The following is a 26692-nucleotide window of genomic DNA, read 5'->3' on the forward strand; positions in this document are numbered from 1 at the left end:
ACTCATCTTTTGCCATGTAAGAATATTCGCTCTTTTGTTATAATGAAGTAGTATTCACAAATTCTGGGGATTAGGGCATAAACATATTTTGGGGGCCACCATTCAAACCACAACACAAGGTCCATAGTAAAACATAAACTTGGATGGGATGCACCACTGACTCATTCTGTATTTAGTCACCTTTGCATTTGGCCTGCACTTCCCGCTTTCTAATATGTCCAAAACCATTACTTACAATGACAGATACTTACAATATCATCTGAGTATATAGACAAATGACTGTTCGTTGTCACTGTTTGTTATTTCTTGGGAAGGACTTGGGGAAGTGGGCCAAGGGCTCAGAGGACGGGTTGGCCTAATGCCCTTTGGCATACATAGAGGCTCCAACAGGAAAGACCTCTTGGTGAGTTCTGCTCCAAGAAAATAATTTTGGGGAAACTCTGTTTTATGATTAAATGCAACTCAAAACCTTCACCAAGTCTGGTTTCAAACTTGGAAAAGTTTGATGCTTATTTCAAAAGAGAACAGTGTGGTGATGCATTAATCAGGACTCTTTCAGTTCCAAGTGACAGAAAATTCAAGTAGGTTTAAGTAAAACCTGAATTTATTAACTCTCATGACTGGAAAATTCTAACTTAAGGTCCAGATTGATGTAGTGGTTCCAAAGATACCATCAAGACCTGGTTTCTCTCTCCAACTCTTGGCTCTACTTCTTTTACTGGCTCTGTTTTCAGAAAGGCTGTCCTTTGGTGGTGGCAAGACAACTGTAACATCTAAGAGTATATGTACTCTCAGATCCAAGGCATGTGGGAAAAAACAGTTCTAGAAAAAAACATAAGGGGTTTGTTGGGTCATGTGCCCAGCTCTGAAACAACCAGTGTAATAGGGCTGTCACTGTTCTGATTGACTGAGGATGAACCCTCTCATGGGCTAAGATGGAAAGGGAGTGGAGAACCAGGGTAGTTACCATAAAAAGGAAGAATGAATGCTGGGTGGCAAATACAACAAATCACTACCAGAGATGCAACAAGATCCTTAGACTAAAATGACTGAAAACCAAACATGGATTCTTTTGAAGGGCATGTGAGATTTTTTTTTTCCAATTGTATGTTTTGATGTGAATTTTCCTTTCCAACTGGAAATGAGTGAGTTGTTTTGAAACAGGAGACCCTCATTTAAATCTCATCTCTGCTGCCCCTTTGTAGCTGTGTGGCCCTAGGAAAATTACCATACCTCTGTGAGTTTCATATTCTTCACTGGCCCAGTAGTAGTAACACACACACACACACGCACACGCACACGCACACGTACACGTACACGCACACGCACACACACACTCAGGATAGATGCCTTCTTATCAGGACAGCAGGGTGCATAAACAGAATAAGCCTACCTGAACACAATCTGATCGGTACCAAAAAACCATCTGCCCCTACAACTCTTTTCTGTGGCCCTGAAACATGTCTGAAATTCCTACCATTCAAGTGTTTTCTTTGGTTTAAAGCAATGTGTCTCCAGGGAGCCAGGTAAAAAATGCAAAAAAACCCCAAGGAGAGGTAACAGGAAATCTTGCATCACTGACTACTCTTTATCTGCCGTCTTGGAGGGGATGAACCAGAGAAAGTCACCTTGTGAGATGATTTTTATTGCCACATGCAAGGCAACAATTAAGACCTGGAGAAAAATGTTTTCTTTTCCTTCCTCATCTATTTTAGGATTCTTCTCTCACTGTTTCTCCTTTCACTCAGGCAGGGCCTTCATGTTCCCTAGCGATACCCAAAGCCACAGGGAACCTCCACAAGGAAAAACTCTGTGTAGTGTTCTCCTTTCCCCAAGTGTCTCTAGTTGTGAAATGACTCTCTTCTCCATAATCACAATTCTCATTTTCACACTGGAACTGATGTTAGGTAGGGTGAGTGCCATCTGATTACTATTTGATTAAAGTATTTATGCAAAGCATGAATGAGGGACAGGCTCAACTTTCTTTCAGGGGATAAACAATATTTATCTTCAATCTTCTATTTTGGCATAAGAGGTTTTTTTAAAAATTAATTTATTTAATTTATTTATTTTTGGCTGCATGGGTCTTCGTTGTTGTGCGCGGACTTTTTCTAGTTGCAGTGAGCGGGGGCTACTCTGTTGTGGCGAGCGAGCTTCTCATTGTGCTGGCTTCTCGTTGCAGCGCATGGGCTCCAGGTGCGCGGGCTTCAGTAGTTGTGGCTCACAGGCTCTAGAGTGCAGGCTCAGTAGTTGTGGTGCGCGGGCTTAGTTGCTCCGCGGCATGTGGGATCTTCCCGGACCAGGGCTCGAACCCATGTCCCCTGCATTGGGAGGCAGATTCTTAACCACTGCGCCACCAGCGAAGCCCTGGTGTAAGTTTTTGAGAAGGATACTTAGGTCTCTTTCCTAGTCACCAAAGATCAGTTACAAATGTGCTTATAGCAGGTGCTAACTCCACTTCTGAGAGATTATTGCCCATAGGTTTTAGGTGTTGCTTAGAAGATAATAGGAAGTAGAGCATCCTGAGGGATTAGGACAAAAGAATGGTAGGTTTCAATAAAGGAACTGGAAAGAAAAGATTTGAAGACTGGGAAATTTCCAGGAAAAATAAACATTTTGGGGAACGGTCATTCATGTCTGTGTCAGGCATGTCTGGGATCCTGAGAACCTAGGGCAAAGAGGGAAGCAGTGGGAGAGAGCCCCACAGGGGATATGATCTGAGCAGACCCAAAGACTAGGGCACAAAGACCATTTTCACCATTGGGCTTAGGCTGACCCTCGGCTTTATACAGAGAAACTCTAATGATATATTTCCTTGGTTGGGGAAAGAAACACTTAGTCATTAAGTTTTAATATGTGCCAGTTACATTAATAATGTCATTTAATTCTTTCAACAACCTTCTGAGGTTGGTTATTATTCTCCTCCTTTTACCAATGGAAAACTGAGGTTCAGAGGAGTTAAGTTGCCAAGGTCATTGTGATAGTTAAAAAAAAATAATAATTTTTTTTTTTTTTTTTTTTGCGTTACTCGGGCCTCTCACTGTTGTGGCCTCTCTTGTTGCGGAGCACAGGCTCCGGACGCACAGGCTCAGTGGCCATGGCTCACAGGCCCAGCCGCTCCGCGGCATGTGGGATCTTCCCAGACCGGGCACGAACCCGCGTCCCCTGTATCGGCAGGCGGACTCTCAACCACTGCACCACCAGGAAAGCCCCCAAAATATATATTTTTTGATATGATTTCCTTGAAAAGATGACACCTAAGAGAGAGTTAAGAGAGCTCTTTATGCATTCTAAACTTCTAGTTCTTTGTAAGATATGTGGTTTCCAGATATTTTTCCCAATGTGTAGCTTGTCTTTTCATTCTCTTAACAGGGTCTTACAAAAAGCAAAAGTTTAAAAAATTTTGGTTAAGTCCAATTTATGCATTTTTCCTTTTATGGATGGTTCTTTGGGATTTTCTATAGAGACAATCATGTCATTTTCAAACAGGAACAGTTTTATTTCTTATTTCTTATCTGTATGCTTTTAATTTTTTTCTTGCCTTGTTGCACTGACTAGAATTTCCAGCACTTTGTTAAGTGAGAGTGGTGAGAAAAGACATCTTGTCTTGCTCATGATCTTAGAGGGAAAACATTCAGTCATTGACCATTAAGTATAATGTTAGCTGTAGATGTGCTTTATCAAGTTCAGAAAGTTTTCCTTTATTCCTGTTTTCTCAGAGCTTTTATCATTAAAGGGGTTGAATTTCATCATATTTTTTTTACAATGATTGATATGATCATAATATTTCTTTTTTTATTCTGTTAAAATGTTGGGTTGCATTGATTGATTTTTCAATATTGAACCAGTCTTGCAGCCCTGGAATAAACCTCACTTGGTCATGCTGTATAATTCTTTTTATATATTGCTGAATTCTATTTGTTAACAGTTTGTTAAAAATTTTTGGCATTAGTGGCTTGTAGTTTTTTTTCTTTGTACTGTGTTTGTCTGGTTTTTGTGTCAGAGTAATATTAGCTTTATAAAGTGAAGAGATTGTGCAGAATTAGTGTTAATTCTTCTTTAAATGTTAGGTAGAATTCTCCAGTGAAACCATCTGGACCTGGAGATCTCATTTTTGAGGAGTTTTAAAATTATGAATTAAATTTCCTTAATAGTTATAAGGCTAGTCAAATGATCTGTTTCATTAGGATGAGTTATGATTGCTTGTGTTTTTCAAGGAATTAGTCCATTTCATCTAAACTGTCAAATTTATGCATGTATAGTTGTTCATAGTATTTCATTAATATTCTTTTGTTATTTGCAGGTTCTCTAATGTTATCCCCTGTTTCTTTCCTGATTATGTTTTCTCTTTTTTTCTTTATTAGTCTCATTAAAGGTAAATTTTATTAATCTTTTCAAAGAATTAGTTTTATTATTGTTTTACTATTTTGAATTTTATTGATTTTTTGCTCTTATCTTTTTTATTGCCTCCTTGGATTTATTATTCTCTCTTTTTTTTTTCCCTAGGTTCTTAAGGTAGAGGTTTTGAGACCCTTCCTATTTTCTATTGTATGTATTTAGTGCTACAAAATTTTCTACGAGCACTGATTTAGCTGTGTCCCACGAATTTTGATATATTGTATTTTTCATTTTCATTGAGTTCAATATAGTTTTAAATTTTCCCTTGAGGCTTCCTCTTTGAAACATAAATTATTTGGAAGTATGATGTTAAGTTTCCAAGTTTTGGAGATTTTCTTATCTTTCTGTTTGATTGATATGGTGTGAGGTGGCCAGATTCTGGAAATATTTTGAAGGTAGAGCTGACAGGATTTGCTAACAGATTCTATGTGGATTATGAGAGAGAGAGAGAGAGAGAGAGAGAGAGAGAGAAAAGGAGAAGAAGAAGAGAGAAGAGGGAGAAGTCAGTGAGGGTTCAAGTCCTCAGTCTGAGCAAGCAGAAGAATGAACTGAGATGGGGCAGACTCAGGGAAGTGCAGGTTTGGGGAAGAGTAGGGAATCAGGGGTTTGGGTTTGGATGTATTAAGTCTGAGATGTCCTTTAAGTTAGATGTCTAGTAGGAAGTTGGCTACATGAGCCTGAGTTCAAGGACAGCAGACATCCTGCCTGGAGGCATAAATTTGGGAGTTGTCATTCTACAGATGATATTAAAAGGTATGAGACTAGATGTGATCACATCTACAATGGCTGTAAATAAAGAAAGAAAGAGTCCTGAGCCCTGGGGTACTCCCATATTTAGAGGTCAAGGAGATGAAGAGAAACCAGCAATCGAAAATGAAGAGAAATCAGTGAGGAAGGAGAAGAATCAAGAGAAAGTGGTGTGCTGGAAGCTGCGTGAAGACAGTGTTTCCAGAAGGATGGAGTGATTAACTTGTCAAATAAGAGGGCTGAAAATTGGCTCTTGGATTTGGAAATGTGGAGGTCTGTGGTGGTCTCGCCAAGATCAGTTTCTATTGGGGGGGAGGGAGGAAATAAGGAGGAAAAGACACAGATGGAAAGTATAGACAACTCTTTGGAGGAGTTCTGCTGTAAAGGAAAGCAGAAAATGAGGTAGTGGATGAAGGGGGAGATGGGGTTGAGGAAGGAGTTATTACTATACATAACAAGTAAATGTATACATGGAAGCCTTGTATTTATATATAGAACTTGAATTTATTTTGATTGACAGTGAAGTCTAAAATTTAATATAGTGAGAAGTCTTCAATAGGCTTGATAATCTCAGCAATAGCATTTATATTTGAAGAAGACTTAGTTAAATATGAGATAGTCTATGCAAGATGTGTAATTTTAAAGGTTTTTCCTTTAGTTTAATTTGGATTTGCAATTTCAGTTAACCCTTTCCAATCAGCATCCCCCCAAATGAATATTTACTTAGCTGTGATAGAAAACTTTATATTTACATAGTGCTTATCAGGCTCTGTATCAGAACAAACACAGAAGAATGAAAATGTACATTAGACGTGTAGGAGGGAATTAAAGGGAATTTGTTCCAAACCACAGGGAAACTGAGTCTCAGGCCATATTGGGATCTGAAGGTGAAACTCACCTGCAACGCCCCAGAGCACTAATGGTTATTAGCCTCTGGGGTGGACTCTCCTCCCCTTCCTCTCCATTGTTTTTATCTTTCTACAAGGAAACACTTATTTTAAACAGCTCCCAGTTTTCCAATATCAAAGTTTTTCCAATCAGAAGAATCTTATTTGTTCTCCAGGACTCCTGGCTTTCCAGAGTCTTTTGCCTGTTCAGCTAGGCTGCATTTCCCAGTCGCTGTTGCAGTTGGGTGGCGCCAAAGTGGGAGTTACATGTGCTACTTCTAGTCCGCAGCCTGGCCCTTAAGAAAACCTTTACACAATCCTCCACGCTGTCTTTGTCTGTTGGCCAGAGGAGGAAGGTGCATGGAAAGAGCCTGGATCCTCAATGATTATAGAGCAGAGCATCACCCCTGAACAGCATTGTGCTGTTCTTGACACAAGCAAGAAATGAGCTTTTATTACATGGAAACTCTCTGGAGTTGTTTATTATAGTAGCGAGCCTGTCTTGATGAACATACTCTTTGGATGAGAAGTGATTGAGTACTGACTTTGCATTCAGACTTAGACAGTCTGGGGACTTTCCTCGTCATCCAGTGGCTAAGGCTCTGTGCTCCAAATGCAGGGGGCCAGGGTTTGATCCCTGGTCAGGGAACTAGATCCCACATGCCGCAACTAAAGTTCTATTAAAAAAATAAATTAATTAAAAAAAAGAATTACCAAAAAAAAAAAAACAACTTATAACATCCAGAAGGTAGAGGTTGGATGGATACATGATTTAATTTGGAAAATGGCTACATGCACTATGTCCTGTGTTTTCAAAAGGCAAGGACTTTGCCTTTGGGCTTGTTTTGAGGGCATTGTTGGCACTGACAGGGCCACATTGGGAGGCCAACAGCTATCTTTTAATAGGCTTTCTTTAGCCTTCTAAAACCCTTTCCCTTTAAGAACTTAAGCCACCTTCACACCCTCAAAGCTTCATAACCTATATAAATAGGAGGAGAAACAAATTGTTTAGCAATTATCCTGTGTCAGGCAATTTTTCTTACACCATCTTATTTAATTTTTATAAGAATCCAGTGAGGTAGTAATGATTAACCTCCATTTACAGATGTTTATAATCAACTATGGTCATTATTCTTTTCAATACCCAGTTGGTCACAAATTTGGCCAGTGGAATTCCTTTCCAGTTGGCATCTATGTAATTTTGACAACTCCTGTCTCCTGTTTAATCTTCAATTGTTTCCTTATTTTCCAACACACAAAAAATTTCTGACTCAACCTTGTACTTTTCCTGACTTTGATCTAGAATGAGCTGCTTCTCTGTGGTGCCCTGCTTCCTTTAGGTAATGGTATTTACAAATGAAGACCCAGTTGCTTAGTGTGTTTTTGTTGCTGGTGTGCCATTTCTCCTAGATCTTCGAGCGGGCCAGTTTTAAAAGTCATGGATCCATACTGATATTTTCAATTCAAATTTAACATTACAACTTTCATTTAATTTTATATTTGTGTCTTCTACACTGAAAATCTTAGTTCTTAGTTACATAGCATATTTCCTTGGTTTCTCTATCTGACAATATTCATAAAATAATTTATAAGCTACAATACCATTATTATTGGTAAAAATAGAATAAATTAAAATTTATTATATATTTGCCATTCTTTCCGTGCTTAGAATGAATATAGCCCACTGAGGCTATATGGTCAGAGCACTATGTTCAAATGTCACTTGAAATTATTTTTTTTGTGTGTTACTGGTTTTATATACAATTGGGTTCATATCGATATTTTGGTTTGTTTTCAGTTTTACAATTTGCTTTCTTCACTTTTTGATATTTGATGTCTTTTTTTGTATTTAAAGGCATTTACATGGTCAAAAGTTCAAAACTATATGAAGAAGGTAAATTCAGCAATGTTTCACTTCATGTCAATCCCTTCCACTCTTTATCCCCTCCCATCCTTCTGCCCTTTATAGGTAAGTATCTTTTAAAATTACTTTCCCATTTATCCTTTTAGGATTATTTTGTGTGGGGGGAAGTAAGCAAATATGGTCACTTTGGTAAACATTCTGTCAATTCCTCAAAGTGTTAACCATAAGACCCCAAAATTCCACTCCTAGGTATCTATCTGAGAAAAATGAAAACATACATACACATAAAACTTAGATGTGAATATTCATAGCAGCATTATTCATAGTAGTTAAAAAGTGGAAACAGGGAGGGACCTTCAAGATAGTGGAGGAGTAAGACGTGGAGATCACCTTCCTCCCCACAAGTACATCAAAAATACATTTACATGTGGAACAACTCCTACAGAACACCTACTGAACAATGGCAGAAGACCTCAGACTTCCCAAAAGGCAAGAAATGTCCCATGTACCTGGGTAGGGCAAAAGAACAAAGAAAAAACAGAGACAAAAGAACAGGGAAGGGACCTGCACCTTGGGGAGGGAGCTGTGAAGGAAGAAAAGTTTCCACACACTAGGAAGCCCCTTCACTGGCAGAGATGAGGGGTGGGTGGGTGGGGGAAGCTTTGGGGCCACAGAGGAGAGTGCAACAACAGGGGTGCAGAGGGCAAAGCGGAGAGATTCCTGCACAGAGGATCAGTGCCAACCAGCACTCAGAGCCCGAGAGGCTTGTCTGCTCACCCTTCGGGGTGGGTGTAGGCTGGGAGCTGAGGCTTGGGCTTTGGAGATCAGACTCCAGGGAGAGGACTGGGGTTGGCTGTGTGAAGACAGCCTGAGGGGGCTAGTGCACCACAGCTAGCCAGGAGGGAGTCTGGGGAAAAGTCTGGACCTGCCAAAGAGGCAAGAGACCATGGTTTTGGGGTGCACGAGGAGAGAGGATTCCTCCTCCATGTGCCCACAGAAGGCAGAGCACTGCCTAAGTGAGCTCCAGAGATGGGTGTGAGCCGTGGCTATCAGCTTGGACCCCAGAGACGGGCATGAAACACTAACGCTGCTGCTGCTGCCACCAAGAATCCTGTGTGCGAGCACAGGTCACTATCCACACCCCCTTGGAGCCTGTGCAGCCCGCCACTGCCGGGGTCCCATGATCTAGAGACAACTACCCCAGGAGAACACACGGCAAGCCTCAGGCGGTTGCAACGTCATGCCAGCCTCTGATGCTGCAGGCTTGCCCCACATTCCAATTGAGACTACCATACCCCTCCCTCTCCATGGCCTGAGTGAGCAAGAGCACCACAATCAGCTGCTGCTTTAACCCCCTCCTGTCTGGGCGGGAACAGATGCCTGAGGGCAACCTACACGCAGAGGTGGGACCAAAACCAAAACTGAACCCCAGGAGCTGTGCGAACAAAGAAGAGAAAGGGGAATTTCCCAGTGCAGCCTCAGGAACAGGGATTAAATCCCCACAATCAACTTGATGAACCCTGCATCTGTGGAATACCTGAATAGACAAAGAATTGTCCCAAAATTGAGGTGGTGGACTTTGGGAGCAACTGTAGACTTAGGGTTTGCTGTCTGCTACTGATTTGTTTCTGATTTTTATGCTTATCTTAGTTTATTTTTTAGCGCTTTTTATTATTGGTGGATTTGTTTATTCATTTGGTTGCCCTTTTTTAATTTAATTTTTTTTTAATAATTTTTAAATTTTAATTTTTTAAATTTTATTTTTTTCCTTTTTTTTTTTCACCCTTTCCTCTGAGCCATGTGGCTGACAGAGTCTTGGTGCTCTGGCCTGGTGTCAGGCCTGAGCCTCCGAGGTGGGAGAGCTGAGTTCAGGACATTGGATGACCAGAGACCTCCCAGCCCCATGTAATATCAATTGGCAACTGCTCTCCCAGAGATCTCCACCTAAACGCTAAGACCCAGCTTCGCCCAACAGCCAGCAAGCTCCAGTGCTGGAAGCCGCATGCCAAACAACTAACAAGACAGAAACACAACCTCACCCATTAGCAGAGAGGCTTCCTAAAATCATACTAAGTTCACAGACATCCCAAAACACACCACCGGATGTGGCCCTGCCCAACAGAAAGACAAGATCCAGCCCCACCCACCAGACCACAGGCACCAATCCCTTCCACCAGGAAGCCTACACAAGCCACTGAACCAACCTTACCCACTGGGGGTAGGCACAAAAAACAACAGGAACTATGAACCTGCAGCCTGCAAAAAGGAGACCCCAAACACAGTAAGTTAAGGAAAATGAGAAGACAGAGAAATATGCAGCAGATGAAGGAGCAAAATAAACACCCACTAGACCAAACAAATTAAGAAGAAATAGGCAGTCTACCTGAAAAACAATTCAGAGTAATGATAGTAAAGATGATCCAAAATCTCGGAAACAGAATGGAGAAAATACAAGAAACATTTAACAAGGACCTAGAAGGATTAAAGAGCAAACAAACAATAATGAACAACACAATAAATGAAATTAAAAATTCTCTGAAAGGAATCAATAACAGAATAACTGAGGCAGAAGAATGGATAAGTGACCTTGAAGATAAAAGAGTGGATAAACTACCATAGAGAAGAATAAAGAAAAAAGAATCAAAAGAATTTAGGATGGTCTCAGAGAATTCTGGGACAACATTAAATGCAGCAACATTCAAATTATAGGGGTTCCAGAAGAAGAGGAAAAGAAAGAGTCTGAGAAAATATTTTAAGAGATTATACTTGAAAACTTCCCTAACATGGGAATGGAAATAGTCAATCAAGTCCAGGAAGTGCAGAGACTCCCATACAGGATAAATTCAAGGAGAAACATGCCAAGACACATATTAATCAAACTATCAAAAATTAAATACAAAGAAAAAATATTAAAAGCAAGGGAAAAGCAACAAATAACATACAAAAGAATCCCCATAAGGTTAACAGCTGATCCTTCAGTAGAAACTCTGCAAGCCAGAAGGGAGTGGCAGGACATATTTAAAGTGATGAAGGAGAAAAACCTACAACCAAGATTACCCAGCATGGATCTCATTCAGATTCAATGCAGAAATTAAAACCTTTACAGACAAGCAAATGTTAAGAGAAATCAGCACCACCAAACATGTTTTACAACAAATGCTAAAGGAACTTCTCTAGGCAGGAAACACAAGAGAAGGAAAAGACATACAGAAACAAACCCAAAACAATTAAGAAAATGATAATAAGAACATATATATCGATAGTTACCTTAAATGTAAATGGATTAAATGCTCCTGCCAAGAGACATAGACTGGCTGAATGGACACAAAAACAAGACCGTATGTATGCTGTCTCTGTTTAAAAGAGACCCACTTCACACCTAGGGACACATACAGACTGAAAGTGAAGGGATTGAAAAAAGATATTCCATGCAAATGGAAATCAAAAGAAAGCTGGAGTAGTAATTCTCATATCAGATAAAATAGACTTTAAAATAAAGGATGTTACAAGAGACAAGGAAGGACACTACATAATGATCAAGGGATCGATCCAAGAAGAAGATATAACAATTGTAAATATTTATGCACCCAACATAGAGCATGTCAATACATAAGGCAAATGCTAACAGCCATAAAAGGGAAATCGACAGTAACACAATAATAGTAGGGGGCTTTAATACCCCACTTTTACCAATGAAAAGATCGTCCACAATGAAAATACATAAGGAAACACAAGCTTTAAATGACACATTAGACAAGATGGACTTAATTGATATTTATAGGACATTCCATCCAAAAACAACAGAATACACTTTCTTCTCAAATGCTCATGGAACATTCTCCAGGATAGGTCATGTCTTGGGTCACAAATCAAGCCTTGGTAGATTTAAGAAAATTGAAATCGTATCAAGATATCTTTGCCAACCACAACCCTTTGACACTAGATATCAATTACAGGAAAAAAACTGTAAAAAAAGAACCACACACACACATGAAAGGCTAAAAAATACGCTACTAAATAACTAAGAAATAACTGAAAAAATCAAAGAGGAGATCAAAATATACCTAGAAACAAATGACAATGAAAGCACAGTGACCCAAAACCAATGGGATGTAGCAAAAGGAGTTCTAAGTGGGAACTTTATAGCAATACAGTCCTACCTCAAGGAACAAGAAACATCTCAAATAAACAACCCAACCTTAGACCTAAAGCAATTAGAGAAGAAGAACAAAAACCCCCCAAAATAAGCAGAAAGAAAGAAATCATAAACATCAGATCAGAAATAAATGAAAAAGAAATGAAGGAAACAATAACAAAGATCAATAAAACTAAAAGCTGGTTATTTGAGAAGATAAACAAAATTGATAAACCATTGGCCAGACTCAATCAAGAAAAAAAAAGGAGAAGACTCAAATCAATAGAAGTAGAAATGAAAAAGGAGAAGTAGCAACTGACACTGCAGAAATAAAAGGATCATGAGAGATTACTATAAGCAACGCTGTGCCAATAAAATGGACAACCTGGAAGAAATGGACAAATTCTTAGAAAAGCACAACTTTCCCAGACTGAACCAGGAAGAAATACAAAGTATAAACAGACCAATCAGAAGCACTGAAATTAAAACTGTAATTAAAAATCTTGCAAAAAACAAAAGCCCAGGACGAGATGACTTCATGGGCGAATTCTATCAAACATTTAGAGAAGAGCTAACACCTATTCTTCTCAAACTCTTCCAAAATTAGCAGAGGGAGGAACACTCCCAAACTCATTCCACGAGGCCACCATCACCCTGATACCAAAACCAGACAAAGACGTCCCAAAAAAGAAAAGTACAAGCTAATATCACTGATGAACATAGATGCAACAATCTTCAACAAAATATTAGGAAACAGAATCCAACAGCACATTAAAAGGATCATACAGCATGATCAAGTGGGGTTTACCCCAGGAAGGCAAGGATTCTTCAGTATACACAATTCATCAATGTGATACACCATATTGACATATTGAAGGATAAAAATCATATAATAGATGCAGAAAAAGTTTTCCACAAAATTCAACACCCATTTATGATTAAAAACTCTCTAGAAAGTAGACATAGGGGGAACGTACCTCAATATCATAAAGGCCATATATGACAAACCCACAGCCAACGTCGTTCTCAGTGGTGAGAAATTGAAACCATTTCCTCTAAGAACAGGAACAAGACAAGGTTGTGCACTCTCACTACTATTATTCAGCATAATTTTGGAAGTTTTAGCCACAGCAATCAGAGAAGAAAAAGAAATAAAAGGAATCCAAAAAGAAGTAAAACTGTCCCTGTTTGCAGATGACATGATAATATACATAGAGAATCCTAAAGATGCTACCGGAAAACTACTAGAGCTAATCAGTGAATTTGGTAAAGTAGCAGGATACAAAATTAATGCACAGAAATCTCTTCCATTCCTATACACTAATGATGAAAAATCTGAAAGAGAAATTAAGGAAAGATTCCCATTTATCATTGCAACAAAAAGAATAAAATACCTAGCAATAAACCCACCTAAGGAGACAAAAGACCTGTATGCAGAAAACTATAAGACACTGATGAAAGAAATAAAAGATGATACAAACTGATGGAGATATATACCATGTCCTTGGATTGGAAGAATCAATATTGTGAAAATGACTCTACTACCCAAAGCAACCTACAGATTCAATGCAATCCCTATCGAACTACCACTGGCATTTTTCACAGAACTAGAACAAAAATTTCACAATTTGTATGGAAACACAAAAGACCCCGAATAGCCAAAGCAATCTTGAGAAAGAAAAACGGAGCTGGAGGAATCAGGCTCCCTGACTTCAGAATATACTACAAAGCTACAGTAATCAAGACAATATGGTACTGGCACAAAAACAGAAAGATAGATCAATGGAACAGGATAGAAAGCCCAGAGATAAACCCATGCACATATGGTCACCTTATCTTTGATAAAGGAGGCAAGAATATACAATGGAGAAAAGACAGCCTCTTCAATAAGTGGTGCTGGGAAAAGTGGACAGCTACATGTAAAAGAATGAAATTAGAACTCTTCCTAACACCATAGACAAAAATAAACTCAAATTGGATTAAAGACCTTAATGTAAGGCCAGACACTATAAAACTCTTAGAGGTAAACATAGGTATAACACTATGAAATAAATGACAGCAAGATCCTTTTTGACCCACCTCCTAGAGAAATGGAAATAAAAACAAAAATAAACAAATGGGACCTAATGATACTTAAAAGCTTTTGCACAGCAAAGAAAACCATAAACAAGATGAAAAGACAACCCTCAGAATGGGAGAAAATATTTCCAAACGGAGCAACTGACAGAGGATTAATCTCCAAAATATACAAGCAGCTCATGCAGCTCAATATCAAAAAAACAAACAACCCAATCCGAAAACGGGCAGAAGACTTAAAAAGTCATTTCTCCAAAGAAGATATACAGATTGTCAGGAAACACATGAAACGATGCTCAACATCAGTAATCATTAGAGAAATGCAAATCAAAACTACAATGAGGGGCTTCCCTGGTGGCGCAGTGGTTGAGAATCCGCCTGCTGATGCAGGGGACATGGGTTCGTGCCCCAGTCCAGGAAGATCTCACATGCCGCAGAGCGGCTGGGCCCGTGAGCCATGGCTACTGAGCCTGCGCATCCGGAGCCTGTGCTCCACGACGGGAGAGGCCACAACAGTGAGAGGCCCGCGTACCGCAAAAAAACCCAAAAACCAAAAAACAAAACTACAATGAGGTATCACCTCACACCAGTTCGAATGGCCATCATCAAAAATTTCCACTACTGGGCATATACCCTGAGAAAACCATAATTCAGAAAGAGACACATACCACAATGTTCACTGCAGCACTATTTACAGTAGCCAGGACATGGAATCAATCTAAGTGTCCATTGACAGGTGAATGGATAAAGAAGATGTGACATATATATACAATGGAATATTACTAAACCATAAAAAGAAACGAAATTGAGTTATTTGTAGTGAGGTGGAGGGACCTAGAGTCTGTCATACAGAGTGAAGTAAGTCAGAAAGAGAAAACAAATACCGTATGCTAACATATATATACATGGAATCTAAAAGAAAAAGAAAAAGGTTCTGATGAACTTAGGGGCAGAATAGGAATAAAGACGCAGATGTAGAGAATGCACTTGAGGACACAGGGAGGGGGAAGGGTAACCTGGGACAAAGTGAGAGAGTGGCATGGACATATATACACTACCAAATGTAAAATAGATAGCTAGTGGGAAGCGGCCGCATCGCACAGGGAGATCAGCTCTGTGCTTTGTGACCACCTAGAGGGGTGGGATAGGGAGGGTGGGAGGGAGATGCAAGAGGGAGGGGATATGGGGATATATGTATACATATAGCTGATTCACTTTGTTATACAGCAGAAAGTAACACAACATTGTAAAGCAATTATACTCCAATAAAGATGTTAAAAAAAAGTGGAAACAACCCAAATTTCTATCAGCTGACAAATGGGTAAACAAAATGTCATATATCCATACAATTAACAATTATTTGGCTATAAAAATGAAATTAAGTAGTGATACAACATGGATGACCCTTGAAAACATTATGCTAAATGAAAGAAGTCAGTCACAAAAGACCACATATTATAATTCCATTTATATGAAATATTCAGAACAGGCTAATCCTTTCAGACAGATATTAGCAATAGATTGCTGGTTTTCAGGGGCTAGGGAGTGGGGGAAATTGGGGTTGACTGCCACTAGGTATGGAGCCTCTTTTTGTGGTAATGAAGACGTTCTGGAATTAGATAGTGGTGACGGCTGCACAGCTTTGTGAATATACTAAAAAACACTGAATTGTGCACTTTAAAAGGGTGAATTTTAGGTGTGTTATTTTTATCTCAATAAAGCTTTTATAAAAATAAGCAAATCTGTACATATGTTCTTAGTTCCCTTTCTTGATTATGAAAAGGGGCCAAATTTTAGATACTATTTTACAGCTTTCTTTTTTCACTAACAAATATGTCTTAGGGCTTGGATGAATCTCGAGAGAGATATGCTGAGTGAAGAAAGCTGATTTCAGAGGTTACATATGTATGAGTCCATTTACATAATATTCTTGAAATGATAAAACTATGGAAAGGGATAACAGATTAGTGGTTACCAGGGGTCAGAAGAGGGTAGGCATACATCTGTGGCTATGAAAAGACAGCATGTAGAATCCTTGTGGTGATGGAGTAATAAGCAAATATACTGAAGTTTAAAATTGTCATAAAATACTATCTTAGTTTTTTACAGATGCATTCAAAAACTTGAATAACATGCATGATTTTCTATGAAAATATAAATTTTCTAGAATTTATTAGGATGCCCCAGAAGGCATAGATAATTTAAACAAACCGATTACCATGAGAGAAATAGAAATATGATCAATAATATTAACAACTCCTCCTCCCAATAATACAGTCCAAGGTAGATTTCACAAAGGGCTTCTACCAAATATTTAAATATGGGTAATTCTGGTGCTATTTATGTCATTCCAGAGCATGGTCAAAGAACAAATGCTTCCAGATTCTTTTTAAAGAGCGGAATGTAACATTATTTGCAGATGCTGATAGACCTGGAAAATATACTGAAAAAGTATTATAAATAATAAGGGAGTTCAGGATGTGGCTGGGAACAAAATTAATGTTAAAGGCCTTCTTGTATATGTAAAACAGTTACAGATGTAAATGGAAAATCCTATTTACAGTAACACAATTTTAAAAAGAAAAAAACCTTTTTAAAACCCTTTTAAAAAACCCTTGGGTTTAAACATTAAAAATCTGCAAAATATATATGAAAAAACTTTAAAACCTACTGAGGGACGCACAAAAAAAGACCCAAATATGTGGAAAGGAACATCCTGTACCTGAATAGAAGAGTAATGTCAACAACAACCTAATAAAGATAATGTTTACAAAAATAACATATTTAATCAGCTTTTATTGTTTGTCCTGTTCTAAGCACTTTGAGTATATTAATTCACTTAATCCTTACAATGCTATGAAATGAGCAGAGGAAGAAACAGACGTACTGAAGTTAAGTGACAGGGTCATCCATCTGGTAAGTGGAAGAGGCCCTACAATTTAACCTCTGGGCTCCACTGCCAGAATTTTCTTACTTAACCTACAAAATGGAGATGTAACTCACATATCATAAAATGCACCGTGTTAAATGTACAATTCACTGGTTTTTAGTATATCCAAAAAATTGTGCAATCATTACCACTATCTAATTCCGGAATATTTTCATCACCCCAAAAAGAAGTCCTGTACCTGGTAACAGTCACTCCCCATTCCTTAATTCCCCATCCCCTGCCAACCTTCAATCTACTTTCTGTCTCTAAGGACTTGCCTATTCTGCATATTTCATATAAATGGAATCATAAAATATGTAGCTTCTTTCACCTAACATACTGTTTTCAAGGTTCATCCATGTGGTTTATAGTTTAATAATATGCCATCAGTATGGATTTGTAACATTTTTGTTTATTCATCAGTTGATGGACATTGTTTCTATTTTTTTGGCTACTATGAATAATGCTGCTATGAACATTTGTATACAAGTTTTGTATTAACATACATTTTCATTTATCTAGGGTAGATACCTAGGAGTGGAATTTCTGGGTCATATGGTAACTCTGTTTAACTTTATGAGGAACTGTCAGGCTTTTTTTTTTGAAGTGGCTACACCATTTTACATTCCCACCAACAATGTATAGTAGTTCTAATTTCTCCTCACCAACACTTGTTCTTTTCTTTTTTGTTTAAATTATAGCCCTCCTAGTTGCCTTAAAGTGGTATATCATTATGGTTTTGGTTGACATTTTCCTAATCTCTAAAGATGTTGAGCATCCTTTCATTTGCTTATTGAACATTTGTTTATCTTTTTCGGAGTAATGTCTATTCAAATCCGTTGCCCTTTTAATTGAGTTGTTTGTCTTTGTTGTTGTGTTGTAGTTCTTTGTATACCTGGATATAAACCCATAATCAGATACTGCTTTGAAAACACTTTCTCCCATTCTGTAGATTGTCAGTTTACTTTCTTAATAATGTTCTTTGCTGTACAAAAGTTCTTAATTTTGATGAAGTCCAATATATCTATTTTTTTCTCCTTAGCTGTTTTTTTAATTTAATTTTATTTATTATTTAATTTACACAGCATGTTCCTATTAGTTATCTATTTCATCCATATTAGTATATATATGTCAATCCCAAACTTCCAATTCATCCCACACAAACCCCCACACATACCCACTTTACGCATTGGTGTCCATACATTTGTTCTCTACATCTGTGTCTTTATTTCTGCCTTGCAAACAAGTTCAACTGTTCCACTTTTCTGGATTCCACATACATGAGTTAGCATACAGTATTTATTTTTCTCTTTCTGGCTTACTTCACTCTGTATGACAGTCTCAGGTCCATCCACATCTCTACAAATGACCCAATTTCATTCCTTTTTATGGCTGAGTAATATTCCATTGTATATATTTACCACGTCTTCTTTATGTATTTGTCGGTCGATGAGCATTTAGGTTGTTTCCATGACCTGGCTATTGTAAAGAGTGCTGCAATGAACATTGGGGCGCATATGTCTTTTTGAATTATGGTTTTCTCTGGGTATATGCTGAGTAGTGGGATTGCTGCGTCGTATGTTAGTTCTATTTTTAGTTTTCTAGGAAACCTCTATACTGTTCTCCATAGTGGCTGTATCAATTTACATTCCCACTAACAGTGCAAGAGGGTTCCCTTTTCTCCACACCCTCTCTAGCATTTGTTGTTTGTAGATTTTCTGATGATCCCCATTCTAACTGGTGTGAAGTGATACCTCATAGTCATTTTGATTTGAATTACTCTAATAATTAGTGACGTTGAGAAGCTTTTCATATGCCTCTTGGCCATCTGTATGTCTTCTTTGGAGAAATGTCTATTCAGGTCTTCTGACCATTTTTGGATTGGGTTGTTTGTTTTTGTAATACTGAGCTGCATGACCTGTTTATATTCTTCCTTAGCTTTTGTTTTTTAACATCTTTATTGTAGTATAATTGCTTTACAATGGTGTGTTAGTTTCTGCTTTATAACAAAGTGAAGCAGTTATACATATACATATGTCCCCGTATCTCTTCCCTCCTGTGTCTCCACCCGCACTCCCTATCCCACCCCTCTAGGTAGTCACAAAGCACCGAGCTGATCTCCCTGTGCCATGTGGCTGCTTCCCACTAGCTATCAGTGTATATATGTCCATGCCACTCTCTCACTTTGTCCCAGCTTACCCTTCCCGCTCCCCGTATCCTCAAGTCCATTCTCTAGTCCATCTATGTCTTTATTCCCATCTTGCCACTAGGTTCTCCATGACCATTTTTTTTCTTAGATTCCATATATGTGTGTTAGCATATGGTATTTATTTTTCTCTTTCTGACTTACTTCACTCTGTATGGCAGACTCTAGGTCCATCCACCTTACTACAAATAACTCAATTTTGTTTCTTTTTATGGCTGAGTAGTATTCCATTGTATATATGTGCCACATCTTCTTTATCCATTCATCTCCTGATGGGCACTTAGGTTGCTTCCATGTCCTGGCTATTGTAAATAGAGCTGCAATGAACATTTTGGTACATGATTCTTTTTGAATTATGGTTTTCTCAGGGTATATGCCCAGTAGTGGGATTGCTGGGTCATATGGTAGTTCTATATTTTGCTCTTTAAGGAACCTCCATAGTGGCTGTATCAATTTACAGTGCAACAGTGCACCACCCACCAACAGTGCAAGAGGGTTCCCTTTTCTCCACACCTTCTGCAGCATTTATTGTTTGTAGATTTTTTGATGATGGCCATTCTAACTGGTGTGAGATGATATCTCATTGTAGTTTGGATTTCTGTTTATCTAATGATTAATGATGTTGAGCATTCTTTTTTTTTCTTTTTTTTTAACATCTTTATTGGGGTATAATTGCTTTACACTGGTGTGTTAGTTTCTGCTTTATAACGAAGTGAATCAGTTATACATATACATATGTTCCCATATCTCTTCCCTCTTGCATCTCCCTCCCTCCCACCCTCCCCATCCCACCCCTCCAGGTGGTCAAAAAGCACTGAGCTGATCTCCCTGTGCTATGCGGCTGCTTCCCACTAGCTATCTACCTTACGTTTGGTAGTGTATATATGTCCATGCCTCTCTCTCGCTTTGTCACAGCTCACCCATCCCCCTGCCCATATCCTCAAGTCCGTTCTCTGGTAGGTCTGTGTCTTTATTCCTGTCTTATCCCTAGGTTCTTTATGACATTTTTTTCCCTTAAATTCCATATATATGTGTTAGCATATGGTATTTGTCTTTCTCTTTCTGACTTACTTCACTCTATATGACAGACTCTAGGTCTATCCACCTCATTACAAATAGCTCAATTTCAATTCTGTTTATGGCTGAGTAATATTCCATTGTATATATGTGCCACATCTTCTTTATCCGTTCATCCGATGATGGACACTTAGGTTGTTTCCATCTCCGGGCTATTGTAAATAGAGCTGCAATAAACATTTTGGTACATGACTCTTTTTGAATTATGGTTTTCTCAGAGTATATGCCCAGTAGTGGGATTGCTGGGTCATATGGTAGTTCTATTTGTAGTTTTTTAAGGAACCTCCATACTGTTCTCCATAGTGGCTGAAGCAATTCACATTCCCACCAGCAGTGCAAGAGTGTTCCCTTTTCTCCACACCCTCTCCATCATTTATTGTTTCTAGATTTTTTGATGATGGCCATTCTGACTGCTCTGAGATGACATCTCATTGTAGTTTTGATTTGCATTTCTCTAATGATTAATGATGTTGTGCATTCTTTCATGTGTTTGTTGGCAGTTTGTATATCTTCTTTGGAGAAATGTCTATTTAGGTCTTCTGCCCATTTTTGGATTGGGTTGTTTGTTTTTTTGTTATTGAGCTGCATGAGCTGCTTGTAAATTTTGGAAATTAATCCATTGTCATTTGCAAATATTTTCTCCCATTCTGAGGGTTGCCTTTTGGTTTCCTTTGCTGTGCAAAAGCTTTGAAGTTTCATTAGGTCCCATTTGTTTATTTTTGTTTTTATTTCCATTTCTCTAGGAGGTGGGTCAAAAAGGATCTTGCTGTGATTTATGTCATAGAGTGTTCTGCCTATGTTTTCCTCTAAGAATTCGATAGTGTCTGGCCTTACATTTAGGTCTTTAATCCACTTTGAGTTTATTTTTGTGTGTGGTGTTAGGGAGTGTGCTAATTGCATTCTTTTACATGTAGCTGTCAAGTTTTCTCAGCACCACTTACTGAAGAGGCTGTCTTTTCTCCACTGTATATTCTTGCCTCCTTTATCAAAAATAAGGTGACCATTTGTGTGTGGGTTGGGAAAATTATCTTTGAGTAAGTAAAACACTATGGAAGGAACTCAAATATTCATCAAAGTAAAATAGATAAGCACATGTGGTATATTCATACATGACAATAATATACAACAATGAAAATAAATGAACTATAGCCATCCACAAGAACATGCTTGAGTCTTAGAAACATGATGAGTTTCCTTTCATATGGAATTAAATATGAGCAAAATAAACTATGTTTTTAGGGATGCATACAAATGAGGTAAAATTGTAAAGAAGCAAAAGGAAATGATTATTACAGGAATCAGGATGGTGGTGACCTCTGGGGTAATGGTGGCACTGTGAACAGGAGGGACCCATAGGAGGCTTCCGGGTGATGGCAATATTCCGTTTCTTGACTTGGGTTAGTGACATTATGGGTGTTTATTTGATAGTAATTCATTAAACTATTCACTTAGGTTTATGAACTTTCCTGTATGATGGTTATATTGCACCATAAAAGAAGAAAAATCAAAAACAGGACATAGTTTGCTGTCTAGTATTTAGCATTATATCTTGGGCAAATTTTAATTTTGACATTATTTATATTTTTTAACGTCTTCCTAGATTCCTCTAGATTCATAGATCCTAGCATTTAAAGGAATCTCTCACTTTTCTCAAGGGGTTCTGCAGCCCACCTTCTAGGGAATGCTACAATATCAGTAATTAAATCATATTAGAGAGACATATGGAAAGCCACATATGTCTGAACGACTCCTATCACAGTTCCATTCCACTGCTACATGGGATAAGCCTGGCTTTATCTTTCTTCCAGTATAATCTGGATTTCACTTCTAGATCCATGTAAAGCTGATCTCCAGTCCTGTGTTTATAGGATTGAATTTATTAACTAAATTTATAAGGATGAAATTTACCTTTCAAGGCAGTTGTGGCTTGAAATGCATGGTGGCTACTGTGCATTTTAATGAAACAAGACAAATAATAGCCTAAATGATTGCTCTAGAACCAGATAATAATGTCCTTTCATTGCATACATTTAAGGGAAATGGTTTTTAAAAATGGGTTTGATGTGATTGCCTGTTGCTTCATCTCAGTGATTGATTTTTTTTTTTTTTAACAATGGATCCTGACCTTTCTCCCCCATATACCCTAGGACATTTGTTTACTCACTGCTCACTAGAGGGAGGCCGTTTCCAGTTGTATTCCTTTTCAGAGGCTTTGTCTTCTGCATGGGAAATGGACTCCTCCAAGGCTACTATCTGGTTTACTGTGCTGAATACCCTGCTGAGTGGTACACAGACATACGGTTTAGCTTGGGTAAGTGAATCTGACTACTTCTCACCCATACCCCAGTTAACACCCCTTCCCACAGGCTAAATCACCATTACCTCTCCCTATCCTACTGCAATAACCTTCCAAGGATTCCATTCCCCCCACCCCCACCCCGCGACCGCCTCCACCCTGGTCTTTTCTCTGTATAGCAGCCTGAGAGATCTTTGAAAAACATCGTGTCATTACCCATCTCAGAACCCTCCAATGCATTTCTGTTACTCTCAGGATAAAATACAAATTTCTTACCACTGCTTATGAAACCCAAATGTTCTTGGCCTGCCCCATTTCCTGACTTCATTTCCTATCTCCATCCATCTCACTGTGCTGTAGCCTCAGTGGCTTTCCTGCTGGACCTGGAATACTCAAGTTTGTCCTGCTCCAGAGCTGTCGTACAGACTGCACCCTCTGTGTAGAATGCTCAGTCCCTGTATACTCGGGGAGCTTGCTCCCTCCCTTTATTTAGGTCTCCATTAATTCACACCTCCTCAGAGAGACTTTTCCTGACCACCTATCCAAAATAGTAGAAAACACTGACCATTGAATGTTTTTCATTATCTGCAAGAGGAGCTAAAGTTCTTTACTAAAGTAAAGGTTCAACTGTTTGTACATTCTTTTGGCTCAAAGGAAAAAGGCAGAGATTATCCTTAATCCCTCTCCTTACATCACATATCACATTCCCTCCATCAGCTTAGTACAGCTGCCTCTAGTTCTAAAACATGTGCCGACTGAGCTCAGCTCTCCATGACTGCACTAACTTCATCCTGGTCTGAGCCAGGATGACCTCTTGCCTGGACTGCCACAGTAACCTTCAAGCTAAACATCCTACTTCCAGTCCTGACCCTCAGTAGCTCCTTCTCCACACAGCGGTCAGAGGGAACATTTGAACACACGAATGGCCGGAGGATTAGTTGTATGAATGCTGGTACCTGTACCCAGTGGAGTATTCTGGGCCACAAAAACAAAGCAGAACAAAAGCAAGGACTGTCTCTGTGCTCGTCTGGAGACATCCCTAGAGCATGAGGTTAAATAAACATAAAGTGTGCACAGTGTGTATAGTGTGCTGCTGTTTGTGTAAAAAATTGGAGGAGGAACTATTGGACTGCTAAAAGAGAAACTGTTTTTAAAAAGGGTATCTGTAGGGTTTGGGGTAAAGAGAATGGGATGGTGGGCAGAAATTTTCTTTTAATACAGTTTTGTCCTTTGAATCGTGAAACTTCATAACTTAATTAAAAATCCAAATGAAAGTTGCTCAACACTGAGAACAGATAAATAAATGTACCTAACTGTATAGTTATTAAACTGGTCCCATAACCACACAAGAAAATGATTTATGCCAGTTTACAGGAAATACAAAGAATAAAATAAGTTAGATGCCACCGTGAGGAAGTAAGCCAGTCTTATCTAGAAAGGGGGGCTTTCTGAGGGACCACTGTCTGGTCTTTTTAAGAAGTCAGTGTCCTAAAAAAAAAAAAAAAAGACAGGGGTCTGGGCTAGATGAAAATGGCCTTAAAGGATGTAATGACCAGATGTCGGGTGTGGTCCTATATTGGACTTTGGTTTACACGAACCAGCTAGAAGTGGTATTCTGGGGACATTGGAGGAAATTGGAATATGCCTAAGATGAAGATCTGGAAGGACATGCACCAAAGTGTTTAATGGTGGTAGTTCTTGGGTGGTAGGAACAAAGTGTCTTGGTTTTCTTATTTCTGCTAATTAGCATTTCATCTTCCACAAAACATATATACTTCTTTTGTAATGATAATAAACTGACATCAGATCCTATTCTCCCCTGCTTAAAACCTGCCATCGGCTTCCTGTTGCAGTTAAAAATCCACACTCCTCACCATATCCTGTAGAGCTTGATGGGATTTTGAAAGTTCCATCCTCTTCTCATCTCCTCATTACCACCACCACCCCGCCCCCCCCACCATCTATCTTAAAGCATTAACTGTAGCACCTTCCTTCTGTTTCTTAGACATGCTAAACCTATACTAGCCTCAGGACCTTTGCATCTGTTAGTCCCTCTACCAGAATGCTCTTCCTCAGATCTTTGTATTCTCATTATTCAAATCATAGGACAGATGCCAGATCTTCAGAAAAGCTTTCCCTATTGACCTCATCTAAAGTAGAGATACTTCCTCCCCACCCCAGTTCATTCTTTTTTATCTCCTTATCCTACTTTGATTTTCTGCTTTGTAGTGATATTATGTGATTTAAAATTTTTCATTATTTTAATTCATTTCTGTGTTTCTCCACTGAAATGTAAGCTCTATGAGAACAGACACCTTGACTGTTTTTCTCACTACTATATCCCTGGTGTTTAGGACAGTGCTTGGTACATAGTAAGACCTCAACACATGTTATCTGAATAAATGAATGAAAGAATCAACACATGAATGAGTCTCATACCATCCTTTTAAGATAGGTACTGTTGGAATCTACATTTTACAGATAAGAAAAGTGAGGCTGAGAGAGGTTAAGTGACTTGTCCAAGGACACACAGACATCGAATCTAAGGTGCCTGCTTTTCCACTGCTGTGCATGCTATCTCCCCTCCCTCTCCCACCCCCTTGTCCTCCCTCCACTGGTGTCCCTTCCCAGGTTTCCTTTCTTCCAGGCTAATAATCTTTTGACAAGACAACATTAACAATCATTATTTCATATCATAGCAAATGAGGTGAGAGTAGATGTGACTGTTTTTAATTCAACTGTTCTTGCCTGATGTATTTTGTTTTTTTTTAATTTATTTTATTATATTTTTATTTTTGGCTGCGTTGGGTCTTCGTTGCTGCGTGTGTGCTTTCTCTAGTTGTGGCAAACGGGGGCTACTCTTAGTTGCAGTGCACAGGCTTCTCATTGTGCTGGCTTATCTTGTTGCAGAGCATGGGCTCTAGGTGCGCAGGCTTCAGTAGTTGCAGCGTGTGGGCTCAGTAGTTGCGGCACATGGGCTCTGGGGCACACAGGCTTCAGTAGTGTGGTGAGCGGGCTCAGTAGTTGTGGCTCGCGGGCTTAGTTGCTCCGCGGCATGTTGGATCTTCCCGGACCAGGGATCGAACCCATGTCCCCTGCACTAGCAGGCAGATTCTTAACCACTGCGCCACCAGGGAAGTCCCCTGCCTGATGTATTTTGATCAGCACAAATACACTTGGCTGAGAGCTGGGGTTGGGCGTCTGTGTGGAACAGTGAGTGATTCTGGGCCCATTGGGACGTAATACATAGCATCCCTGACCCCAGCTCTCCTCATCTCAGACCAGGGCCCTTTCCGTACCTGTGAATGGGGAAAGGGAGTGTGTGTGTGAACTGGCCGTGGTGGAAAACAGTTTGCTAGGTGCCAAGCTCTCCAATTACTTCCATGAGCGTGGGTATATCAATCAGTAGTGCTCTCAGCAATAAGTCACAGAAACCCAACTCTTAGTGAAATAATTAAGAATTTATATTTCCTACATAACAAGATTGTCCAAAGGTAGGTGGCTTCTGCATTCCTTCAGCTGCTTGCTGGTGTCATTAAGATCCCAGGCACTTTCTGCTCCACTGTTGTGAGAATATTTACTTCTAGTCCTCATCACAGTCACGTCATGGTTGCAAGACATTTCCTGTAGCTCAAGGCATCGCATCTGGCAACAAAGGAAGAGGGAGGCCATAGAGACACTGGTCCCATTTAGCCCCCTTTATCAGAAAAGCAAAAGATTTCCAAGGAAACCTCCAGAAGACTTCCCTTTACATCCTCTTGGCAGAACTAGGTCACAAGACCGTCTCTCAGCCTCTGTAGTGGGGGTGGCAAAGGAGAAGGGATTAGAGATGGCTGTTGAGTTTGCCGACCATGTTTTGATTATCTGTGAATGGGCTGAAAGCTTGCTATTTATTCATTCATTTATTTGTTTATTTACTTATTTAAGTATTGCATGATGGTAGGGCCTCCCTCTCTCCTTTCCCGCTTGCCTCTATCACATGACACTGTGCATTTTCAGCCCTTTGGTTTATGAAACAGCACAGACCCTTCATTCAAATTTAGGACCAGGGTTAGTTGCCCCTCCCCCCCTTTTTTG

The 26692-nt window shown here is 39.2% G+C and overlaps 1 protein-coding gene across 1 annotated transcript in view; it reads left to right on the plus strand.

Annotated features, from left to right (window-relative positions):
- SRD5A2 (steroid 5 alpha-reductase 2) overlaps window positions 1–26692 on the plus strand; it is a 53560-nt gene that overhangs the window by 21203 nt on the left and 5665 nt on the right. The window contains exon 2 of the mRNA XM_060169643.1: window positions 22467–22630. Within this exon, the coding sequence (XP_060025626.1) occupies window positions 22467–22630 (164 nt within the window). The remainder of the gene's footprint in view (window positions 1–22466; window positions 22631–26692) is intronic.

The sequence above is a fragment of the Lagenorhynchus albirostris genome, chromosome 13, assembly GCF_949774975.1.
Source record: "Lagenorhynchus albirostris chromosome 13, mLagAlb1.1, whole genome shotgun sequence".
NCBI lineage: Eukaryota > Metazoa > Chordata > Mammalia > Artiodactyla > Delphinidae > Lagenorhynchus > Lagenorhynchus albirostris.